Source organism: Hesperophylax consimilis, chromosome 2 (assembly GCF_061612785.1).
Source record: "Hesperophylax consimilis isolate HC1 chromosome 2, BYU_Hcon_1.0, whole genome shotgun sequence".
Taxonomy (NCBI): domain Eukaryota; kingdom Metazoa; phylum Arthropoda; class Insecta; order Trichoptera; family Limnephilidae; genus Hesperophylax; species Hesperophylax consimilis.
The window spans coordinates 43,872,518-43,892,962 of record NC_142837.1 but is presented as its reverse complement, the minus strand read 5'-3'; the positions used below and the strand labels follow the sequence as shown (position 1 = coordinate 43,892,962).

The window sequence follows — 20,445 nt, the reverse complement described above, 5'->3', positions numbered from 1 at the left end:
AATACGTCCGCGAATCCTCGTTTTACGCGGAATTATATCGTATTTTTACGAATTCAAATTCAGATATTTGAAATAAAGGGCCGGCCGCGACGAAAAATTACCGCGTAATCTCGATTTATGCGGAAATATATTGTATTTTTACGAATATCTCAATTTAAAGGGTAGGCCGCGACCGAAATCGGCAGCAAAATCTCGATTTACGCGTAAATATATAGCATTTTTACGAATTTATTGCGAATATCTGAATTTAAAGGGCCGGCCGCTACTGTAATCGACCGCGAAAATAAAGAAATAATTGGTATTAATTCGAATTTACAACTAAAATACCACCCGTATTTGAAGAGGCGCCGAGAAAATCGATTTTCGGCGTATTTTTTTTTTTTTTTTTTCATAAAATTTCGAATTACGTGGGAATTCGTTAATTCGAAATTTGATTTTTGATGTCCGCTGGATTTCGAATTAACGAGGTTCTACTGTAAATGGTTCATTTTTGTTCAAGAAATGCCAAAGTGGTGCGTTCAATGTATTGTCTGTGAGTTCTGTAGTTCATTTTGTTTTTGGGTAAATTATGCCTTCAAAACAATATTGATTCAATTTCATATTATAAAAACATTTGATTTGGAGCAAACTGTCAAAAAAATTCACTCTCATTTGAATTTACGTATACCAACTGTTGTACTGTTGATTGTTTAGTAAAACCAGATTTACAAATATGATTTTTCGGCTGCGTGAAAAGTATTGAAAATTTAACAAAAATTGTATTTTATTATAATTGCTATACGTATGTATTTCCAGGAACTTTCTGCACTCTGGATATATGCATCTCGGCATTGGAGGAAACGGGCGTGGTGGACATAAAGGGCACGGTGGAGAAGATCCGTTCCCAGCGCGCCTACTCCATCCAGATGCCGGACCAGTACGTGTTCTGCCACCTCGCTGTCATTGAGTATGCCCTCAGCCAGGGATACGTGGCCTCCGCCGACCTGGCAGGATTCGAGGAGGACAACGAAGATGATTCCGACTAAACGTCTGTCAGACTGTGTACATTGTCTCGGAATCCAAATAACTGCGTATTCCACTCAGAATCTGACAAGACTTCTTATATTGTCCTAGAATCTGAGAATATCCAAGAATATGACTACATTGTCTGTTAATTGACTTTACATCGTATCGGAATCCGTCTAGACTGCGTACACGGTCTCAGAATCTGACCAGACTGCGTGTATGTGTGTGTGTCCTAGAATCTGACTACATTGTCTGTGAATTGACTGTACGTTGTCCCAGAATCTGACCAGACTGTGCCCTGATCTAGGATTAATGTGCTTATCACAAGAGCTAAGAAAAGGTACTATTCAAGTTGGCCGGGGTACTGGGACTTGATTTAATTCAACTTCATTAGATACGTTTTATAACGGACAGTGTAATCACGTTTCTCCTAGACAATTAAGAAGATCTTATCATTCTAAAGATATGAAGAAGAAATAAGTTATTAAATCAATCAGCCATTTTGTAAATATTCCCTGCGTCTCGTTAACCCGCCTGAAAGATACTGATATGTAAAGAACCTTGGATAAGTCCTATTTTTATTACATTTCTATAATTAATATTGTGATTTGTACAAATTGGCTCTCTTAGCAAATAATCTGTCCATTTGTGATTGAAATTTCCAATGCTGTCAAGGTATACCTTAAGTAAGTCAAGTACGCCGTGTGTTTATTAACCTTCTCAAGTAACCCAATGCAAATTGTGCACAGACGTGTCTGTCTGCGTTTGCTTTTAGCTCGTAGCAACCCAATGACTGTGTATTGTTTGTTTGTCTGTCTGTTACGGAACAGTAAGTCAGCGGAACGCTTCCAAATGAAAGTACTAGTAAATTGTATCAAATAAGGCTACCTTTTATACTGCCCGAGATCAGACTGGTGAAGTGAAGTGAGAAGGAACCGGTAAACTGGGTCCAAGCCCAAACAAACGGTGTGCATTGTTTTGTAAGATAATAATAAGGGATTTCTGACGTGACTTAGGATTCTCATAAGAACATTTTTATACAAGAACCTTAATCATTAAGTATTTTTAACAATGGAAATGTTGGGCTACCATTGTACGCCTGTTTTTTGTGTGTACGCTTTGTTACGATTAGGTAGTGCGCGGCGTTTGTGAGAGGAACGCTCTAAAGTCTGAAGAATGGTAAACGCATGGAAACTGAGGGGACAATTTAATATGTTTTTATAAGTGTTATATTATTTAATGGTAACATTGATAGAAATGCCTAAAAAATAATACTTGATCATTAATCGCTTGATACCATTAATGCAGCCAGTTTACTAACTGTGTTTTGTTTCTAGGTAATTTAAACTAAGGACCAGACCCTCTAACAAACAAACAAACACCCTTCCGCTCTCCATTATTTGCAAAATTTATTATATAACTCATCAATTGGTACTAGATAGTAATTCTTGTATTTGGCGCCAAGACTGACTTTCCCTCTTCACTATTCCTAGGATCCAATTTGTCTAATATTAAGTCTAGAGCAATCATTCACTCACACGTTATCTCATTCTATCAATCCATCACCTTATTATTCTTCGCACACATTCAACACACCGCACTTCACACATTCACTCACTAGACAATACTGTAAAAATTTCTAATAGATTTTCAAGTGTGTAACATGTATTTATATCTGGTTGTTGGTTTGTCTAAGAATTATAATTAAAATCACTGAATAGAACATTGTCTACGTGTTCATAGATGGCGTTAATTTCATTATTTTATTAAAACACACTTTTAGCAAGTTATGCTTTACAATATTAAGATAAAATATATGTGTGTGCCCGTACATACGCAATATGATCATGAATAAACAGTTTTGTGCATTTAAAAACTCAATTCTTTCGAGAAAGGCATACAAATGCAATATTGTACCGATGATTCAATTCAATATTGTATTTGTATGCCTTTCTCAATTCTTTCGAGAAAGGCATACAGATACGATATTGTGTCAATGATTCAATCCAATATTGTATTTGTATGCCTCTCTTGAAAGAATTGAGTTTTTTTACAAACCAAACTATTTATTCATATTCATATTGCGTGTGTACTGGCGCAAACAAATAATTTGTCTTAATATTGTAAGGCAATACCTTGCAAAAAGCACATTTTATTAAATAAATAAATGAACGCCATCTATGAATGCGTAGATTATAACGTATTACCCTCAACTGAGCTTGTTCCCAGGTGTATGACATTTTACTTGCTTATCTTCAATGCACCGTATAGATAGATTATCGTCAGTTTTTTCCCAACAATTAACCCAACTGTTTTGTCATTTGCACGCACGTGCAATTAGCAATTTCGGTTGTTTCTGAATATTTTACTTTTACGATAAGCACAAACTTTTGTTTTGAATGTCACAATAATCAGTTGCATCATAAATTTTTAATTAATTTATTCTGTAAAACACAACGTTCTACAACGTGAAAATTAATTTAAAAACTTGAAGAGTACAATTATAAATTTTGAGAATATTTTTGTAATTAATTTATTATCAGTATAATTATAATTATTGTAATGCATCCGTTCATCTCCGTTCGATAAGTACCTACTGACGTGACACGAGCGCATTGTCCATTGCTGCGTATGTTACTGAATATGATCCATGTCTTATGAAGGTCTCCATTCCAATCTAGAGTTTTAATCTATTTCCTGTGATCTTGTCAAACATTTATCTAATCAATGTCTAAACCTCCCTTTTGAAAACTATTAGGTTCATCCTTTGCCTTATTCCGGAAGCTGCTAAACTGAACTAAATTAATGTAGGAAGGTTTTTACAATTCCACATGGATTTGGCTACGAATAATAGTTGTCAATTCAGAGTTTAACATCGCCTAATAGCGCCTTTAAAATTCTCGAGGCAACAACGGCACGGCGAAGACAACGGCAAAGGTGCGGCATTTCTTTAATACGTGATGTATAATGATGAATGTATTTTTCCTTTGAGGGAAGCAGACATACGTACATCGTTTGTCTCACTATTATTTTTAGAAAGAGTTGCAACATTATTGTGATAATGGATGTACGTTTTATGCTCTTTTTGTGCCGTTGCCGTAGGAATTTTAAAAGCGTTTACTGTCATTATATTACACAGTACACTTGAAAAACCTTACATAAAATTACTTAACTTCTTTCATTAGTCATTTTTTTTATTTTTTTATTACCTTAGTAACTTACCTATTATCTGTTTTTTTCATGTTTATGTCCTAAATTATGCAAAAAAATTCAAAATACTCCCAATGTTTGCTCTTGAATTTGACTTGATCTTGATTTGCAAATGAAGGTTTCATTGTCAATATTTTTCAACGCTTATTGTTATATAAGTTACAACATGTTTTATTTAGATTTCAGTTTTAGCCTTTCGGAATAAATAGGACATGCCAAGAATATACTAAATAAATTTGTATTGCATGTTGTGTAATACATTTGCTTTTTTGATTGACTACCGATGAGATCATAGAAAATACAGATTGACTTGATCATCATACCATAAAAACATAAATTATATTATGGAAATTTATATGTTTACTCACATAATAAATGTATTCATTAGAAATGTGTATATTACGAAGCGTATTTAAAGTCAAAATAATATTTTCAGATTTGTTTCTTATCTTGTATGTACAAATATGATAAAAGTTATTGTTTTCAAAATAAATTTTTACTTGGCATATTGTTGACTCTTTGGATACTTATATATATTCAGTAGGAATCGGTAAATATTTCTCTAACTGCAGCATTTTTTGAAGTAAATTATAGAAATTACACTTTGTTTTAACAATTATTACAAGAAACAACTATCTACATGCACAAATTAGGTTATTAGGTTCGTAGTTTGGGTTTGTTAAGTAATATATGCATATTTAGATGGCAACAAAGCTTACGCAAGTGTCACTCTGTACAATAAAATCCAAAATGGCGGCAAAGGTATCGTTTTATAAAGTAAATTTTGAACTTTGTTTGAATATAAATGGAATAATAATACATATTTTACCATCTATCCTGGCTTAAATCATTGTTTCTTGAAATAATTATGTTGAAAAGAAGTGTAATTTCCATAATCTGTGCATAAAGTGCGGCGGTTATGGAAATATTTATGTTGAATTCTTGCTTTGGTTTTGGATCACCCCCGTAGTTAATTGAACATTTTGTATACCCACTTAGATTAAAATAAGTCATAACTAACTAATGTCACCCATTTTCAAACTCACTAATACTTTATTGGAAATTTTCCAAGATTTGTTGTAATTATTACCCGATTATATTATATGAATTGGTTTTTCTCATTTCATGTATGGCAACATTCTGAAGATTCCCTTGTTCAACTGTGACTTTTCTGGAAAAGAGAATAATATCATAATAGAATGGTCGAAATGTATGTTGTATATCATTCCGGAATACAGGGGTAAAACATACACACAGGGCTACACAAAAAATGTGCATTTCAAGATATGTATTGACCATTGCTAAATAATATGAAACTAAATAATATCCTCTCAATTAGCTACAAATATAAAGGTATCTTATCATCTGTCCACTTACTAATGATTGAGGGTTTTATTTCTCTGGAGCTTTTTACTCAACATTAAAGGTGTTTGACATTTGATTATGAAATAAGCTGTTTAATGATATTAAGCCTGATTTTGTGGTGATGCCATAAAAATTACCTGTCTTTCTGTTTGACTAATGTTTTCTACATACATTTATTTATTGTAATCTCTCCATCTTCCGTAACTTCCATGCTGTATCTTCAAGCATAGTTTGCATTCAATGAACACTAAGCCATTAAACCCTCATTGTGATCTTAAATATTATTAATTACTGCAATTATTATATAAAATCATTATTTGAATATAAAAATATATTATGATTGAAAAAATATTTCTTGTTAGTATAAATAGCATAGTTTCGAATGTGAGTGAGTGTGTAAGGTAATATTACTAAATCAAATGGCTATTTTAGTTTTTTTTTTCAAAATTTGAAGATTTTTGACAATAAAAATTTTGTTTGTGGAAAAGGTAATTTTTTCAAATTTAAATTAATTCTTTAGATCCATTTTATTTCATCTTTAAGTTTCGTAATAATTTGTAGGATTTAACATTTTACGTGGTTGTGTTTTGTATTTAACTCTGGTAGCAAATTTTGTTTAATTTAAAAGGATTATTTTTTATGAGATGTCAAAAAATCATTTTCTTATCTCATATAACATTGGTTTAACAATAATTTTTTTGCACAATTTGTTTTCTGAATAATTGCAGGGATTAATGATTAATTATTGTTCTTAAATTTAAATAGTATTTAATTATTTTGAATAATTTTATCCAGTCGTAACGAATATTGTTCACTAGGTTAGATAGATGACATTAATAATTCTGTTTTTCCCTTGTAAATAGATTTAATTGTATGCCAAGTTTTTCGTATGTGTGAAATAAAGCGTAATATATTCCTTTATTTTGGTTTTATTTCCTATCCTAATTGACTAATTCCCCTGGTACTGCAAATCTTTTTAATGTGTTTGTTGACTGATGTCCTTGGTAGGGTGATATTCAGTATTGTGTTTTATGGTTCATCCAATAAACTTCAGGTTCCAATATTAATACATAAAATTTCAGCCTGCGTATGTTTGTGCTTGCAAAACTCGAAAAGATGTCGACTTATATACCTGAAAATTTCAAAGTTTGTTATTATAAGTGCCAGGAGTGTTTAGTGCGTGGTTTGAATGGTATAAGAAGTCGGGGACGCCCGCGGAATACTTTACGCAATATCTCTGCACTGGAATGAGTTACGGAGTCCAAATGGCGTTTTTCAACAGTAACATTGCGATATACAGTAGTGAATGGTGGAAGAAGTCAGAGACGACCGAGAAAGATAGTATCAAAGATATTGTGGGGTCCACTAGTTCACTATAAAATCCTCTGTTCAAAAACACACAGATCTAGTCCAGCAAACATGGAAAAAATGTATTGTTTATAATATTATTCTTTTTATACAGAAGTGTATGAATATTTGAATGAATCAATACAGATTTATAAAGAAGAGCATGTATAATTTGAATGAATCAATACAGAAGAGTATGTATAATTTGAATGAAGCAATACAGAAGAGTATGTATAATTTTAATTAATCATAACTAAGGAATATGTGCGAAGAGAGTTGTGTGGCAGTCAATCCTCTCTGCCTACTCCCGTATAGATACATTGTGTTAGTTTTGTATTCTGTTTATTTAATATTAAGGTTAGGTTAGGTTAAAAATGGGAAATTAATATTGAAAAATTAGTAGGTACAAATAAATATAATGCTCTATTAAAAAAAAAAGAAAACTTTGCTTGAAAGATTATTGGACAAATCAAATAATAATAATAATATTGGACAATTTGTATAGCGCCGCTTTTGTGAGATATCACCTCAGGGGCGCTTGTGTAAATAGTCGATTGATTTTAGACAGAATCTAAAGAATGCATGCAGGCGGTAATCGTACAAAACTGTATTGAGGGAACCCAAACTTGAACCTTCACAGGAACATAAAAAAATAGGATCACTCACCTGGTTGTCTATGTTTGTGTCCAAGTTCGATCAACTGCGACAGGAGCACTTTTATAATAATTGTACCATATTTTCTATGTCATCGATAATTATCTGCACATTAATCTTGATGATAGCAGGCTGTGTAGAGCGGTATGCAATGATAATCTTTCGGCGCTTTTATTTAAACTGCCCAAGTTCACATCCAGAATATTATTAGGTATGTATTGTGTGCAAGTGGCTCCAAGTTATACATTGGAAGACATCTTCAGACGGAGATCTCCCATTCCGTATTACAGGTTTTGGTTCGAGTCCAAGGTATCACAATACAGATTCGAACAAACATTACTGTTAAATTCCCATTGTAATCTATTTTGCCTACAAATTTTCATAAATATTTTGACTTGAAACAGACAGTGGTACCAACTGAAATATTTCATTACTATAGCAACATCAAGAATTATTTGACGGCCGGCATAGTCCAGTGGTAACGCATTGGACTGCCATTCCGAAGGTCGCGGGTTCGAACCCGGCGTGCGCAAATAAATTTTATTTGATTAATTTGTGTTATTTCACAATTAATTAATTAAAATAATATATAGTATATTTGCGGCACGTTCCAGAGTGGAAGATACTACCAGTATCGCCCTGGTGTAAGACCACCATTCAGAATTGAAACGTTGCTCCAAATGGCTTTAGCCGTGTTTAGTGACTAGATCTGAATAGCCAGCTACTTCCCCACCTTCCTCTTTCCCTTCCCCACTTACCTTCAGCCTCACAACATCCCCCAATTGGGGATGCCATAGTCTCACTGGCTCCACACGGGAGCAGTTGGGACTCTTGTGAGGTATTCACTATAAAAAAAAAAAAAAAAAAAGCTACTCGCTTCGTCTTTGAAATTTGCTCATCACTCAAATTTTTCACATTCGAGGACAGTTCATTTTAAGCCGCCTCTCCAGCGACAATATTACCATAAACATTAAACCAGATGTTTGTACTAACATGAAACATTGGGACAGGGCCACGTTTGTATTCGTCCGATGTTTTGAAAACATTTGGCTGGGCACCCGATAAACGACAAACAGAACATATAATATGTTTTTTTTGTACATTTTAAAATTTTTATTTGTTTTGATTTAACATCTATTACAATGGCTACTTTGATAAATAAATTTAAGAAATACAAAATTTGGTTTTTCCATTAAATTTTAAAATATATCCTAATTTTCTTTCAACCATAGTTAATAAAAGTGTAAACATAAATTTATCTTAATATCTCCTATCGGAAAGTATCACTATTTTCTTATCACCCTTTGGTTAAAGTTAAAAATAAGCACTTGGAACATTGTGCTTTTAAACTTACATTTATTTTCCTATGAGCCATTATGGTGCTATATGTCATGGTGGTGCGTGGTGATTTAAAACCTTTTAAACGATTTCAGCGCCATTAATTTGTATCTACTCTGAAAGGCCAGACTAAGTAAATTCTCTGGCTATTTTTGAATAAAAAGCTAAAGCGATCACAAGCAGCAGAATTATGTGGTAAAAGATAGGTGAGTATGTTTCTTGAAACCATGTAAAAATTGATAGTCCACCCAAAGTTTTTGATAAAATTGCTTATAAATCCCATAATAGTTGGAGATTAAAATAATAATATCTGTCGTTAAAAAACAAAACAAATAACCACATAACATGTTTAAGGTTATATAATTTGGGAATTTCAAAAAATTACTTGTTTGACTACTTCAAAAATATATTATTTCACTATTTTGAAGATTACCAAACTAGAAAAAGAATGTTTTTAAAGTCAACAATTATATTAAATTCCGCATATTTTTATAATACGTTTTGTGACCATGGCGCATTTTTCTTATCTATTTTAATGAGTAATTCAGTAATATCAGTGAAAGACGAAAAATTTACCTTGTTACCCCAATCTCCTCATCCTATTTTTGCAGTAAAGCAGTACTTGCCCGCTAGAGTTTAAACAAATGTAGTTCAGTAAATCATCTGCAGCTCTCTGAGTGGCGCTAGTAGTCTCGTTTCAAGAATGTCAGATATCTAATATGGCTGATGCGGAAACCGACGAAAACATTCAAAACGAAAAGAGAATGTCACCGAATGGGCCGCGCAGTGTAACGATATATAAAACAGAAACTGGCTTCGGGTTTAATGTGCGTGGTCAAGTGTCGGAAGGGGGTCAGCTACGTTCCATAAATGGAGAATTATATGCGCCCCTTCAACATGTCAGTGCTGTGTTGGAAAAAGGTGCTGCTGAACAAGCTGGTATTAGAAAAGGAGACCGCATCTTGGAAGTGTAAGTACAACCATTTCAGACTTCGCCTAATTGCCCTTTATTTATTTACATCTTTTACGCAACACTCCGCCAAACAAGCGTGAAGATCCCCACAATTGTGTCAAATGTCACTTGAGGACATAAGACGTACGTTTGTTTTACTTTACTTTTATTCCCTATTTGCATGTTCACCGGATCTTTAAAGACTGCCGCCTGTGTCGATGTTTTCTTGGAACCATTTACACCGGCTACAAATGACGTTATACTCTTAGAAACATAGTTTTTATTAATAAGATTACTTTAAAATGTATTCGTACACTTTCAAATTTCTGACTTAAAGATGACAGCTTCCATAATTCAAATTTAAATCTCCGTCGTAGTACGAAATAATGCTTGCTTAGGAGTATGTAGGTACTTAAATAAACGTAATTATTTAGGTTAGATGCAAACAATTTTTGTCTCCAACATCTTTACAAATAGAATCTTAGATGAATTAAAATATACACCAATAACACTACAATACTATAAGTACCTTGTTAGCGTGAAAACTTTGAAGAATTATTATTTGAATGTACCAAACTATGTTTTCTTTTCGTATTGTACAAAAGTTGAAAGATAATCATTATTTATATTATGAGAACTAGAACAAAGGTTTACACAATCACAGCATTGAAGTCATATTGAAGTTCTATACATTTATCACTGTCTGGAGCTAAATAAGCAGAATTTATTGTCAAATTATTAATTGTATCTCTCTAGTAAATGTATAAATGACCTATTTTTTGTTATTCATTCATTTAACCAGACTTTAAAATGTATCAGTACTAACTTTTGTTTTAAAAGTAATAACAAAGTTCTGAAGTGATTAAATTTTGCAATCAGATCGCATTTTTCAGCAAAATAAGCTAGTTACTTTTAGTTTTTGTTTATTTAATGCAAAACAAAAAAATTGTGCAGTAGATGAACTTTTTAGTATTAAATTTAGATAATTTAATTAAGAAAATTGGAAAAGGAATGTGAGAGGTGTATGAACGCAGATTAGGTGCTTAGAATGTATGGGTGTTATGATTGAAATGTATTGCAGCTGTAAGGATCCATAGAGTTATTTGTGTTTTGAAAGTGAGGAGTTGAGTTGAGGTTTTTAGGATATCAGGTATAAGGTTGAAGATTTTAGGAGCTAGGTAGATGAATTGTCTTTGTGCTGATGAAGTATGTACTTTAGGTACATTGTAGTATTGGTTGGTTATATTTCTGGTGGTGCGATTGTTTTTTTGTTGTATTTGTACAAGAAATGTGGTAGTATAAATTTTAGAAGGAGGTGATGTATATTTAACACATTATACTCGACGAAGAGTCGAATGGAGGAATATCTTGTCAGTCGCTTGTTGATAACACGTATTGCCATTTTTGTGCTTTTTGTAGAGGATAAATAATAGTTTGAGCATATAACATGAAAAAAATGATTGTTTTTTGTTTCGCAGCGACAAAGTCCAATGATGTTTTATGTTTTGCTTCTTTGTACTATGATTTCAATGTCAATGTGCATTCAGTCTACATAATTATGTTAAAAACTAAACCATAAATAATACAAAATAATGTATCAGAGAATTGCTACCTGACCTGTAAAAAACATTATGTAATAATGTGACCACGGTTATAATGTAAAAAACATAATGATTTAGTGCCAACTAGAAAACAATGCTAGGTTTGAACAGTTCCAAATAGTTCAATTTTTTTTGGTTCACAAACCTCTCTGTATTTAATTTTCACCAACATTTTAATGAGAACCTTAATAAATATCATAAATTATGTCACAATCACATAACATTTATTATAGACTTAACAGTTAGTATTATTGAAAATAGTGTGGTTTTTTTCTGTCTGACAAAAAGCAGACCTACAAATTTATTCTGACAATAAAGTTTCTTTGCCTGTTGATGATAAATGATAAATCCATGAGGATATTCAAATATTAGTCATCAAATTTGTGTTAGATAAAAAATATTTGTTTTATTATTGTGTTATGTCCTCTGCGTGCGAACTCTCTTTCAATTTCTAATAAACAATAAATAGTGTTAATTTCAAGTGACCTGTATATTGATGGTCCTGTATATTATCTGCCTGTACAGAATATAAATAAATAATATATATGTATATTCTAACGCAGCATCACATTCATTGATTAAATCCATTGTACATAAAGTTTTGTACAGGGAGATAATATACAGGACCATCAATATACAGGTCACTTGAAATTAACACTATTTATTGTTTATTAATAGTGTTAATTTCAAGTGACCTGTATATTGATGGTACTGTATATTATCTGCCTGTACATAATATAAATAAATAATATATATGTACATTCTAACGCAGCATCACATTCATTGATTAAATCCATTATACATAAAGTTTTGTATTAGTGATCGACGAACCGGTGAATGCAATCTGTTAGCATAAGTTGATAATAGTCTATATATAGTACTAAGATAGATTGTAGAAATATATTATATATTTGTACAGCGCCCTTGAGGAGATTTTTCACAAAAACGTCGCCATACAAATCATCCAAATATTATTACTAATAGTTTATTTTATACACTGCACAGAAAATCCCTAGATGTGTGATCTATACCTGTAGAATATCTTTTTAATTTCCGATTTTATTGTCCGGGTTAAATCTTCCCCATAGGAAAAACTAAACCCTTCCACACACTTTTCCACAAATGATCATCTAGTCAATCAACATTATGTAAGTGCACTATATAAGCAAAATAAATACAAAATAATACAAGAACAACATGTCAACTCACCAGAGATCAAATGGGAAAATAATTCACCGACTCCAGATATTTTCATATCAGAGGGTTCGGCTCGGTAGAACTTCTAACAGGGCCTATAAATCCTACTGATCCCTCAACATAAATATTTAAATATCAAAACTATTGTTGAAAATAATTTATATGTGACATTTCAACTCCTCTCAGATTGGATGATAAAAATTGATTATCTTCTGTTCAAAAAAGGATTTCAAAATTTTAAAAAGTTTGATCAACTTCACCCAAACTAAGGGAAAATTGACCTTACTTCGGACATTGAAAACGACCATAACACACTAAATATCAGTTATCTCTACTGGGATTTTATGAGAATTGGTGACATTGTGCAGTGAAAAAACTTTGTTTAAAATTATAATGTCATTATTCAATCATTGGAGAAGATAATATCCACAACTCTCAAATAAAATATGAAATAGAGAAAGACATAGAAAATAAAAAGGTAGCGGCTGCAACTGGGACCCAAACCTAGATCCTCTAGTCTACTGGGATCAGCGTTTCATGATTTTTAGATATATTTCTGTATCTACTGTAAGTATTTTCACTTCTTTATTTACAATCCAATATTTCTAATATTTTAGTATTATACTGGGAACTTGTGTAACTATATTATTTTGAAGCAATTATAGTGTACCTTTATTATTTTTAATTATTAGTATAATATAATATACTATCTCCTCAGTTGGACCTGAGAATATTTCACTACTAACTGGGTAATTAGATTAATTGACTAATTTTTTTATGTATTATGTTATTAATTTTACTCTCATCTTTGCTTTATAATTTCAAATAAAAAAGATTCATTTGGGAATAAGTAATTCTGAGATAATGTTGATGTTTGGTTTTAAAATGAGAATATGCTTAGTTCCTACCGAGATGTCATTTATTCAGTTTCTACCTATCCCTAACCATCACCTTGCTAGAAAAGTATTTGAAATTTGAAACTATGGAACATAGTGCAAATTCCAGTGCATTTGTTTTGAAAATTAAAAAGAAGGAAATTCTCTCTCTTGGAAGTGCGTAATATCGTTTTAAGTACTCATTCGTTTTGTTGTGGCGATAATTACCTCGAGGTATGGCGGTGGAACTTACTATACTGTGATTGTGTTGTGTGGCCCTTCGCAGAGTGGTAAGTGATAGGTCATCCCGTTTTCCTTCTTTCCATACCTTGTTCATTCCTGCACACATACTATCACCCAATTCCAACAAACACCAATTCATATCATTTCGTTTAAATTATTTACAACCCACTTTCGTGTGCATCTGAAGCTGTAATTCGCAGCAGTTTCGGATGTAACCGTTTATAAGTCAAGACCATTATTACAAATTAGAATGCAAAAAGCAGTGATCTTTGTAGCTCTCAAACAGCTTGCTTAGTCATAATATGTACATCCAGGATTCAATGTGTTATTATCGTGTGGTGGATTGAACAATGATTATTACTGGCTCATGCAATATAATAAGCAAGTAGAACTCTAAAGGGAATTACAAGGAAATAAATAATGATTCATTTTCAATGCAATGCAGAAACAATGTAGGACGGATTGATGGATGGTAAGATTTACAGTCGTAGGAAGGAGATTTATGTAGTGGTCATTGAATGGAAAATATGTATGTGCTTGGATAATACACAGCACTGAACGTTCAATAATGGAGTAACTTCTTGTTGGAAGTCCATCCCTATGAAAACTAGGATCGAAAATAAGCTCCCAAACTGAAAAAGGTTGGGAACCCTCTTTCCTTAGAAGATAGAAATATACCATTGCACACTTTTCTGTAGGGTTTTTTAAGATTTACAATTCCGTATTACATTATTTTGATGTATCTCATGAGATTTAGCCAGCGTTAGCAATGTAAGCGCCCGAAAATAATCTTTTTACGACTTGATTACAAAACATCGACTTTTCTCTACTTTCTATAAATATAATATGTATTATATATAAAAAACCTTCCGGAAGAAATTCTCTAAATGATAGTGAAAACCCTATCAAAATCAGTTGCGCAGTTTAGAAGAACTAAGCGTACAAACAAACACGCCGATGGCGACTCGATTTTATACTATTTAGAGATAAACTATTGTACATTCGTTTTTCTGTGGATCAGCAACACTATTGCTTAAATATATGTATTTTAAAATTAAATACGTAATATTATTATGTGAATATCATTTGCATATCTACATATTTTTTTATTTATATACTCTTTATACGCCTATGGGGTTTTTACATTGGGTACATTGAAATGTTTACAATTTTGCACACCAGGGTTATAAAAATTCTTACATTACAGTGTTTTTCAATTTGATAAAATTTAAAAAATATAATAATAATGAACAGAAATAATATCGCAACATGAAAAAAGTTAAGTATGTTTTAAACATCGAATCTATTATTTTAAAAATGCCGATATCATTGGTATATTCATTTGCTAAACTATGCATGCGAGGAATTTGCGAGTTTGCTTCATAATTTTTTTGTGAATTGTGACATTGAATGTGTCTTTAAGCCTAGTGTGTCCAGTAGGTACTCTTAAATTGACCAGACTCAAAGTTTATAACAGTCTTTATATGTACGCACTTCATTGGTTCATTGTGGTAATGCTAAATGGTACATTGTATTGTGTATTGTGCTTACCTCCGTATTTTGTGGGTATATCTGTATTGCATTGAAAACTATTATTTACTATCTGGATTTATCTGATTTGCAACACGATTTTGTTCTTATATTGAAAAATGTGGTGTCTTGTTATCTTGTTTTTTATGGCTCGATTGATATTTCAAATCTCCAAAGCTCATGGTGGAAGTAACGTTTCAAGCTAAAATATATTTGCGTTATGTAAATTCCAGGCAGAAAACGGTGTAAATTTATTGACACCCAAACAGATTTTCTAACAAAAGTTTTTTTTCAGTCTTTGTTTTTTTAACTGGAAAAAAGTTCCAGAGCTGTGATCACTGGATCCTTTACTATATCTTGTAAATCAGTTGATATATCTTTAAAAAATGTGTACGGAATGTTAAAAGCACGTAGATTTACTGTTAATAATATGTTATTAATTAGGTAGTGAATGAAACAACGTGCTTGGCTAGGCTGACAAAACGGAAGAGATTTTATTTCATATCATGGACAAGTTTACACCGTTAGAGACAAGTACCTAAAGACATGGTATTGTGATCATATTATAACATCTACGAATGAAGATAAAAAATCCTGATTTTGTATAGTTTTATTTATGAAAAAATGTTTGAATATCGTTCAATTGAAACGACTCTTTGAGCTGTAGGAAGATATTGAGCTGGTACCGTGGCTCCGAAATGAGTCATGAACCATCACTAGTCTGGAATGCGAGACAGGAACCAGGAAGTATTCTGTGTTTCATGGTCAGATTAGTTTGCGGCGAATAAAACTTCATACCGCTGACAAATCTATCGTAATCTCTCCTTCTTCCTCATAGACAACCAGAGATGTGCTTTATTTCAAATAAATCCATTTCAAATGGAAATGCAAAATGCAAAATGGGTATTTTCCATTTTGCATTTTAAATGCTTTTCTAAAAACCATTTTGCATTTTGCATTTTAAATGCTTTTTTCAATGCATTTTCCATTTTAAATGCTTTTTTGCAACATTCTTCCTACTTTCTCTACTCATCTTTTTTCATAATCCCCAAATATCAGTCGGTCCTCAACCTCGCTATGAGAGATAATTTACATTATATTGTCAAGTTGCTCCCTGGTAGGAGCCCTGGCAATTGAGTGATACCATTACAAAAATACTGATTTAAATACTGAACATGGCCATGACGCTGTAATACATATTAAATGTTAGATAGCAGTTTCTATGTTTTTACGTTGGCAACATTAGTCCCGCGCAAATTTTTTGTGGTTTCATAATCTGTAGTCGTTGTGTTTTTGGATTTACCATCATGTTAATATGTTTGTTCTACATTGATGTCCATTATTAAATGACAAAATTGTTTAAAAATTCTATTATTATTTTAATTGTTTGACCTGAGAAACCATTTTGCATTTTCAATGCATTTTGAAAATAGGTATTTTGCATTTTGCATTTGAAATGCTTTTCTAAAAACCATTTTGCATTTTGCATTTTCAAATGGAAAAGTTTTGACCCATTTCCATTTTGCATTTCAAATGGTTTTAGGTACCCATTTTGCACAACTCTGTAGACAACACATGAACCGGAAAGATTGGTGATAACGGATCTCTCAGCGGCAGTACTATTCCACTGCATAATATAGGTATCAAGTATACCACTGATAGTTCCATTCTAATTTCTCCTCCTTTCTCATACGAAAGGCATGAACCAGAAAGAGAGGTGACGACAGAATTCTCGGTGGCAGGACCATAGTACACTGCAAATAGTGTGCAGAGAGGTAGTTGCTGGTTGCGGTGGCATTGATGGATGCTGCGATCTACCCAAACCGGTTTCTCTCCCGGCATGTGACTTATCTCCCTGTGTTTCTCACGGTCCCGAGTATTGCCGCTAATATTCTCAAACGGACGCCATGCAATAAAATATTAACCAGAAAACTTGCATTATTCACTCCTGGAGAAATAGTATCAATTCGTTATTTGTTTACATTACTATATTTTAATTTTATTTGTTATAATCATTATTAACAATTGTTTACATGACAATAACAGTGTATTAAGTAGGTACTAATAATGTTAAAAAAAAATCTTAAAATTAATACCTTCGCACCAAGAAAAATGAGTATTTGCTTATTTATTAACAATCTCTTTAAATTACTTTTCCGGTTAAAAACGGGATTGCAGGCCTTTAACCAATGAATTAATAGGTTTCCTGTTAAATTAATAGTATACTATCACGATATCGGTTTAGTTAGGTTTTTCTTCAATTTTTCGAGTCCACTGGATACAACTCACGCGCATTTTTTTCTTAAAAGACTGTTTATCAGGATCTTTTTTTTTGAAACAAGAAAATCTTGTGTCGTGATTAATTTTTGAGTTATTATGCCTTGTGGCGCTTCCTCCTTCTTTAGTCAGCGTTACAGTGTCCATCATCAGGGCAGATGTGTGTTTATCCATGTAGAAGTCAATCCTCTAAGGTCGGTATTTAAGTATAATAAATTGTTAAATTAATGTGGTTTTCGGCATTTAGTTTTGGTTTAGCCATCAAGTACCGGATACCAAGAACTATTAAGCTTAACCCCGTCGTATCCATTAACTTTAATGGGGTTTTTGTAGATATCAACTGACTCTTTAATTAGGCGTGCTCGATGTCTTTTGGTTCTTTCCAGGACAGAAACAAATCCAAGTAATGGCCGGTTTCAAGTAAGTACTTGACAATTACCGATTTGTCTGGACGGCCGAGTTTTCACACTCAAAAGTGTTGAGATCCTTCTCAATTTCCGTAAGATTTTTTCCCGATTACTCGGTACACAATATTATTATTATTTAAGACGAGACAATACCCAAAAATATAACCAGAATCTTAATGACGTATGTGAAGCAGCTGTGCACAAAAATTTGCGACGCGCGGCCCTGATGTAATGGACAGACCTGCGGTCATAGACATATGAATATTAATGTCTGTGCCTGCGGTTGAATTTGCCCTATCAAATCTCTAAAATAATTATTCTTCATAATATAATTGATTCTTAATAATTGATAATTTACTTAGAATCTCTTCAAATGTTTGGTAATCCGGTTAAAAACGGGATTGAAGGCCGTTGAATTGATAGTTTTCCTGATAAACTTTTAGTAAAATACCAATATATTGTTACGTGTCGAAACACGTGTTCATAAACATTTTCGCATTTCTTCATTATATATTATCGAGACTAACGCAGGTGTATGAACACATGTTCCGAGATTATTACGAATTTAATTAACCCTTAAATGCATACTGTTGCAAAACTGCAACATACCGTTCAAACCACCTTTAACTCTTTGGTGTATACTTAATGCATGCCGTTTTAGAATTATCAAGTTGTAAGTCAAATGTCACTTTTTCTTCAACAAAGTGAAGATTTTCGAAAATTGGTTGGAGGTTAGAATTACAGTTTGGTTTTGCTGTTATTATTTTGATTTTCTTAGGTAAGTAGATACAATAATACAATACTTATATGTAATAACTCGTATTTTTCCGGTACACTTATTAGTTTTGAGAATTTTTTTTAGGTTTTTTTTTTTTTTTCATACGTAAATTGTTCATATTATTTTTTAATACATGGTGTTGTAAATTTGCAACAATTTTTTTTAATCAAATATCATGAAAAAATTACAAAAAAATAAATTCTTTATATTTCCTTGCATATGCATGTATATATCTACAAAATATATTTTCTTCCAGAAAAATTAATAAATCATGCATTTAAGGGTTAAAGTTTATCAGGAAACTCCCTACAATTCCGTTTTTAACCGGATTACCAGTAATTTGGAAAGGTTCTTAATAAATTAACAATACTCATTTTACTCGTGTAACGAGGTTCATATTGCTATATTTGATAGTAATCCAAATGACTATACTGTTTCAGTAGGAATTCTTTCAGTTTGGCGCTCTCGTTGATTAGGCCAGTACCCCGAGGATATTCCCCAACAGCACACAGCGAGGCTAATGTTCATTAATTAGTAAGGGTGTCTGTCGCAAGCAAGCTTCGCGGCTTGGTGCATACATGTCCCTGCCTTTGTACAGCCGCCAGCAGCCGCCAGCCGCAGCCGCAGCCTGGAGTCCCGGAGCATGTGGAACCAACCTCAAGCAGAGATCTGTTATCCGAACGTTAACTATTCAGGAATTGGGGCTGTGTAAACTAGGAAATTGAACAAACATAGTCTATGTAAATAACTTTACCACTAACTCCGTAGTGATTCATACAATCATTTTAAGGAACGTTTATATTATTTTGTCGTTTTTTCAAAAAAGTTTTTACCTGTCACGGGTGACATCTATACAGGGTGTATCGGCACATACCCGACAAACTTTAACCAGCTATTCCTTAGCATATTTGGAGTAAAAAATCTTATCTGCACTTTGCTGTCCGGTAACGTTTTTTTTAATAAAAAAAATATTATTCATATTTTTACCACATGTCACCACTGTTTTATCCTTTGTCAAAGTTTGAAAACCCATCTGGCAATATTTTATTCGAATTCCGTTGAATAATGTACGTGTGTACCTATATTGGCGCGCTTTTGCAATCCCAACGAAATGGCACGGCACCATTCGTTTAATTTTTAACTATTATTATTTAGTGTGTGCGAAAGAGCGAAGACGCTTTTCGACATAATTGCTTATAACAGCTGTTGAACACAAAAAGCAATGCCAATGACAGTGGTGCAGTGTGGAAATTTTTAATTTTTTGTTTTTTATTGAAAAAAAATGCTACCGGACAGCAAGTGCCCATAACATTTTTTACTCCAAATGTGCTAAGGAATAGCTGGTTAAAGTGTCGGGTTAGTGCCGATACACCCTGTATAATATAGGTATATAAGAACACAAGCGTATTCGAATGCAACGTTGTGTTAATATTTCAAAGCAATCGAAGAACTTTTGGAGATTTTAGATTTTTAACAAACGAACATTTACATTTTTATTTATATAGGTAGATAAAAGCTTTTTCTGAGAAATATGATTCTATTATTTTGTAATTTAGTAGGAAACTACATAAATATATTAAATAAAGCACATTTTTTTTGTGTACAGCATTTTAGTTGTTATGTTGTCTTGGTGAAGTTACGTCGACTCGTTGGCGTGTTGTTGTTA

At 32.5% G+C, this 20,445-nt stretch overlaps 2 protein-coding genes across 3 annotated transcripts in view; both read left to right on the top strand.

Moving 5' to 3' along the window:
* Ptpmeg2 (Protein tyrosine phosphatase Meg2) overlaps window positions 1–6,499 on the top strand; it is a 417,214-nt gene extending 410,715 nt beyond the window's left edge. For both annotated transcript variants that reach the window (XM_089642985.1, XM_089642978.1), the window contains exon 11: window positions 796–6,499. In XM_089642985.1, coding sequence (XP_089499111.1) covers window positions 796–1,025 — 230 coding nt within the window. In that variant the 3' untranslated portion in view covers window positions 1,026–6,499. The remainder of the gene's footprint in view (window positions 1–795) is intronic.
* Window positions 6,500–9,625: 3,126 nt separating this feature from the next.
* Window positions 9,626–20,445, top strand: part of Snx27 (sorting nexin 27) — a 99,295-nt gene continuing 88,475 nt past the window's right edge. Inside the window, exon 1 of the mRNA XM_089642962.1 lies at window positions 9,626–9,889. Coding sequence (XP_089499088.1) covers window positions 9,639–9,889 — 251 coding nt within the window. The 5' untranslated portion in view covers window positions 9,626–9,638. The remainder of the gene's footprint in view (window positions 9,890–20,445) is intronic.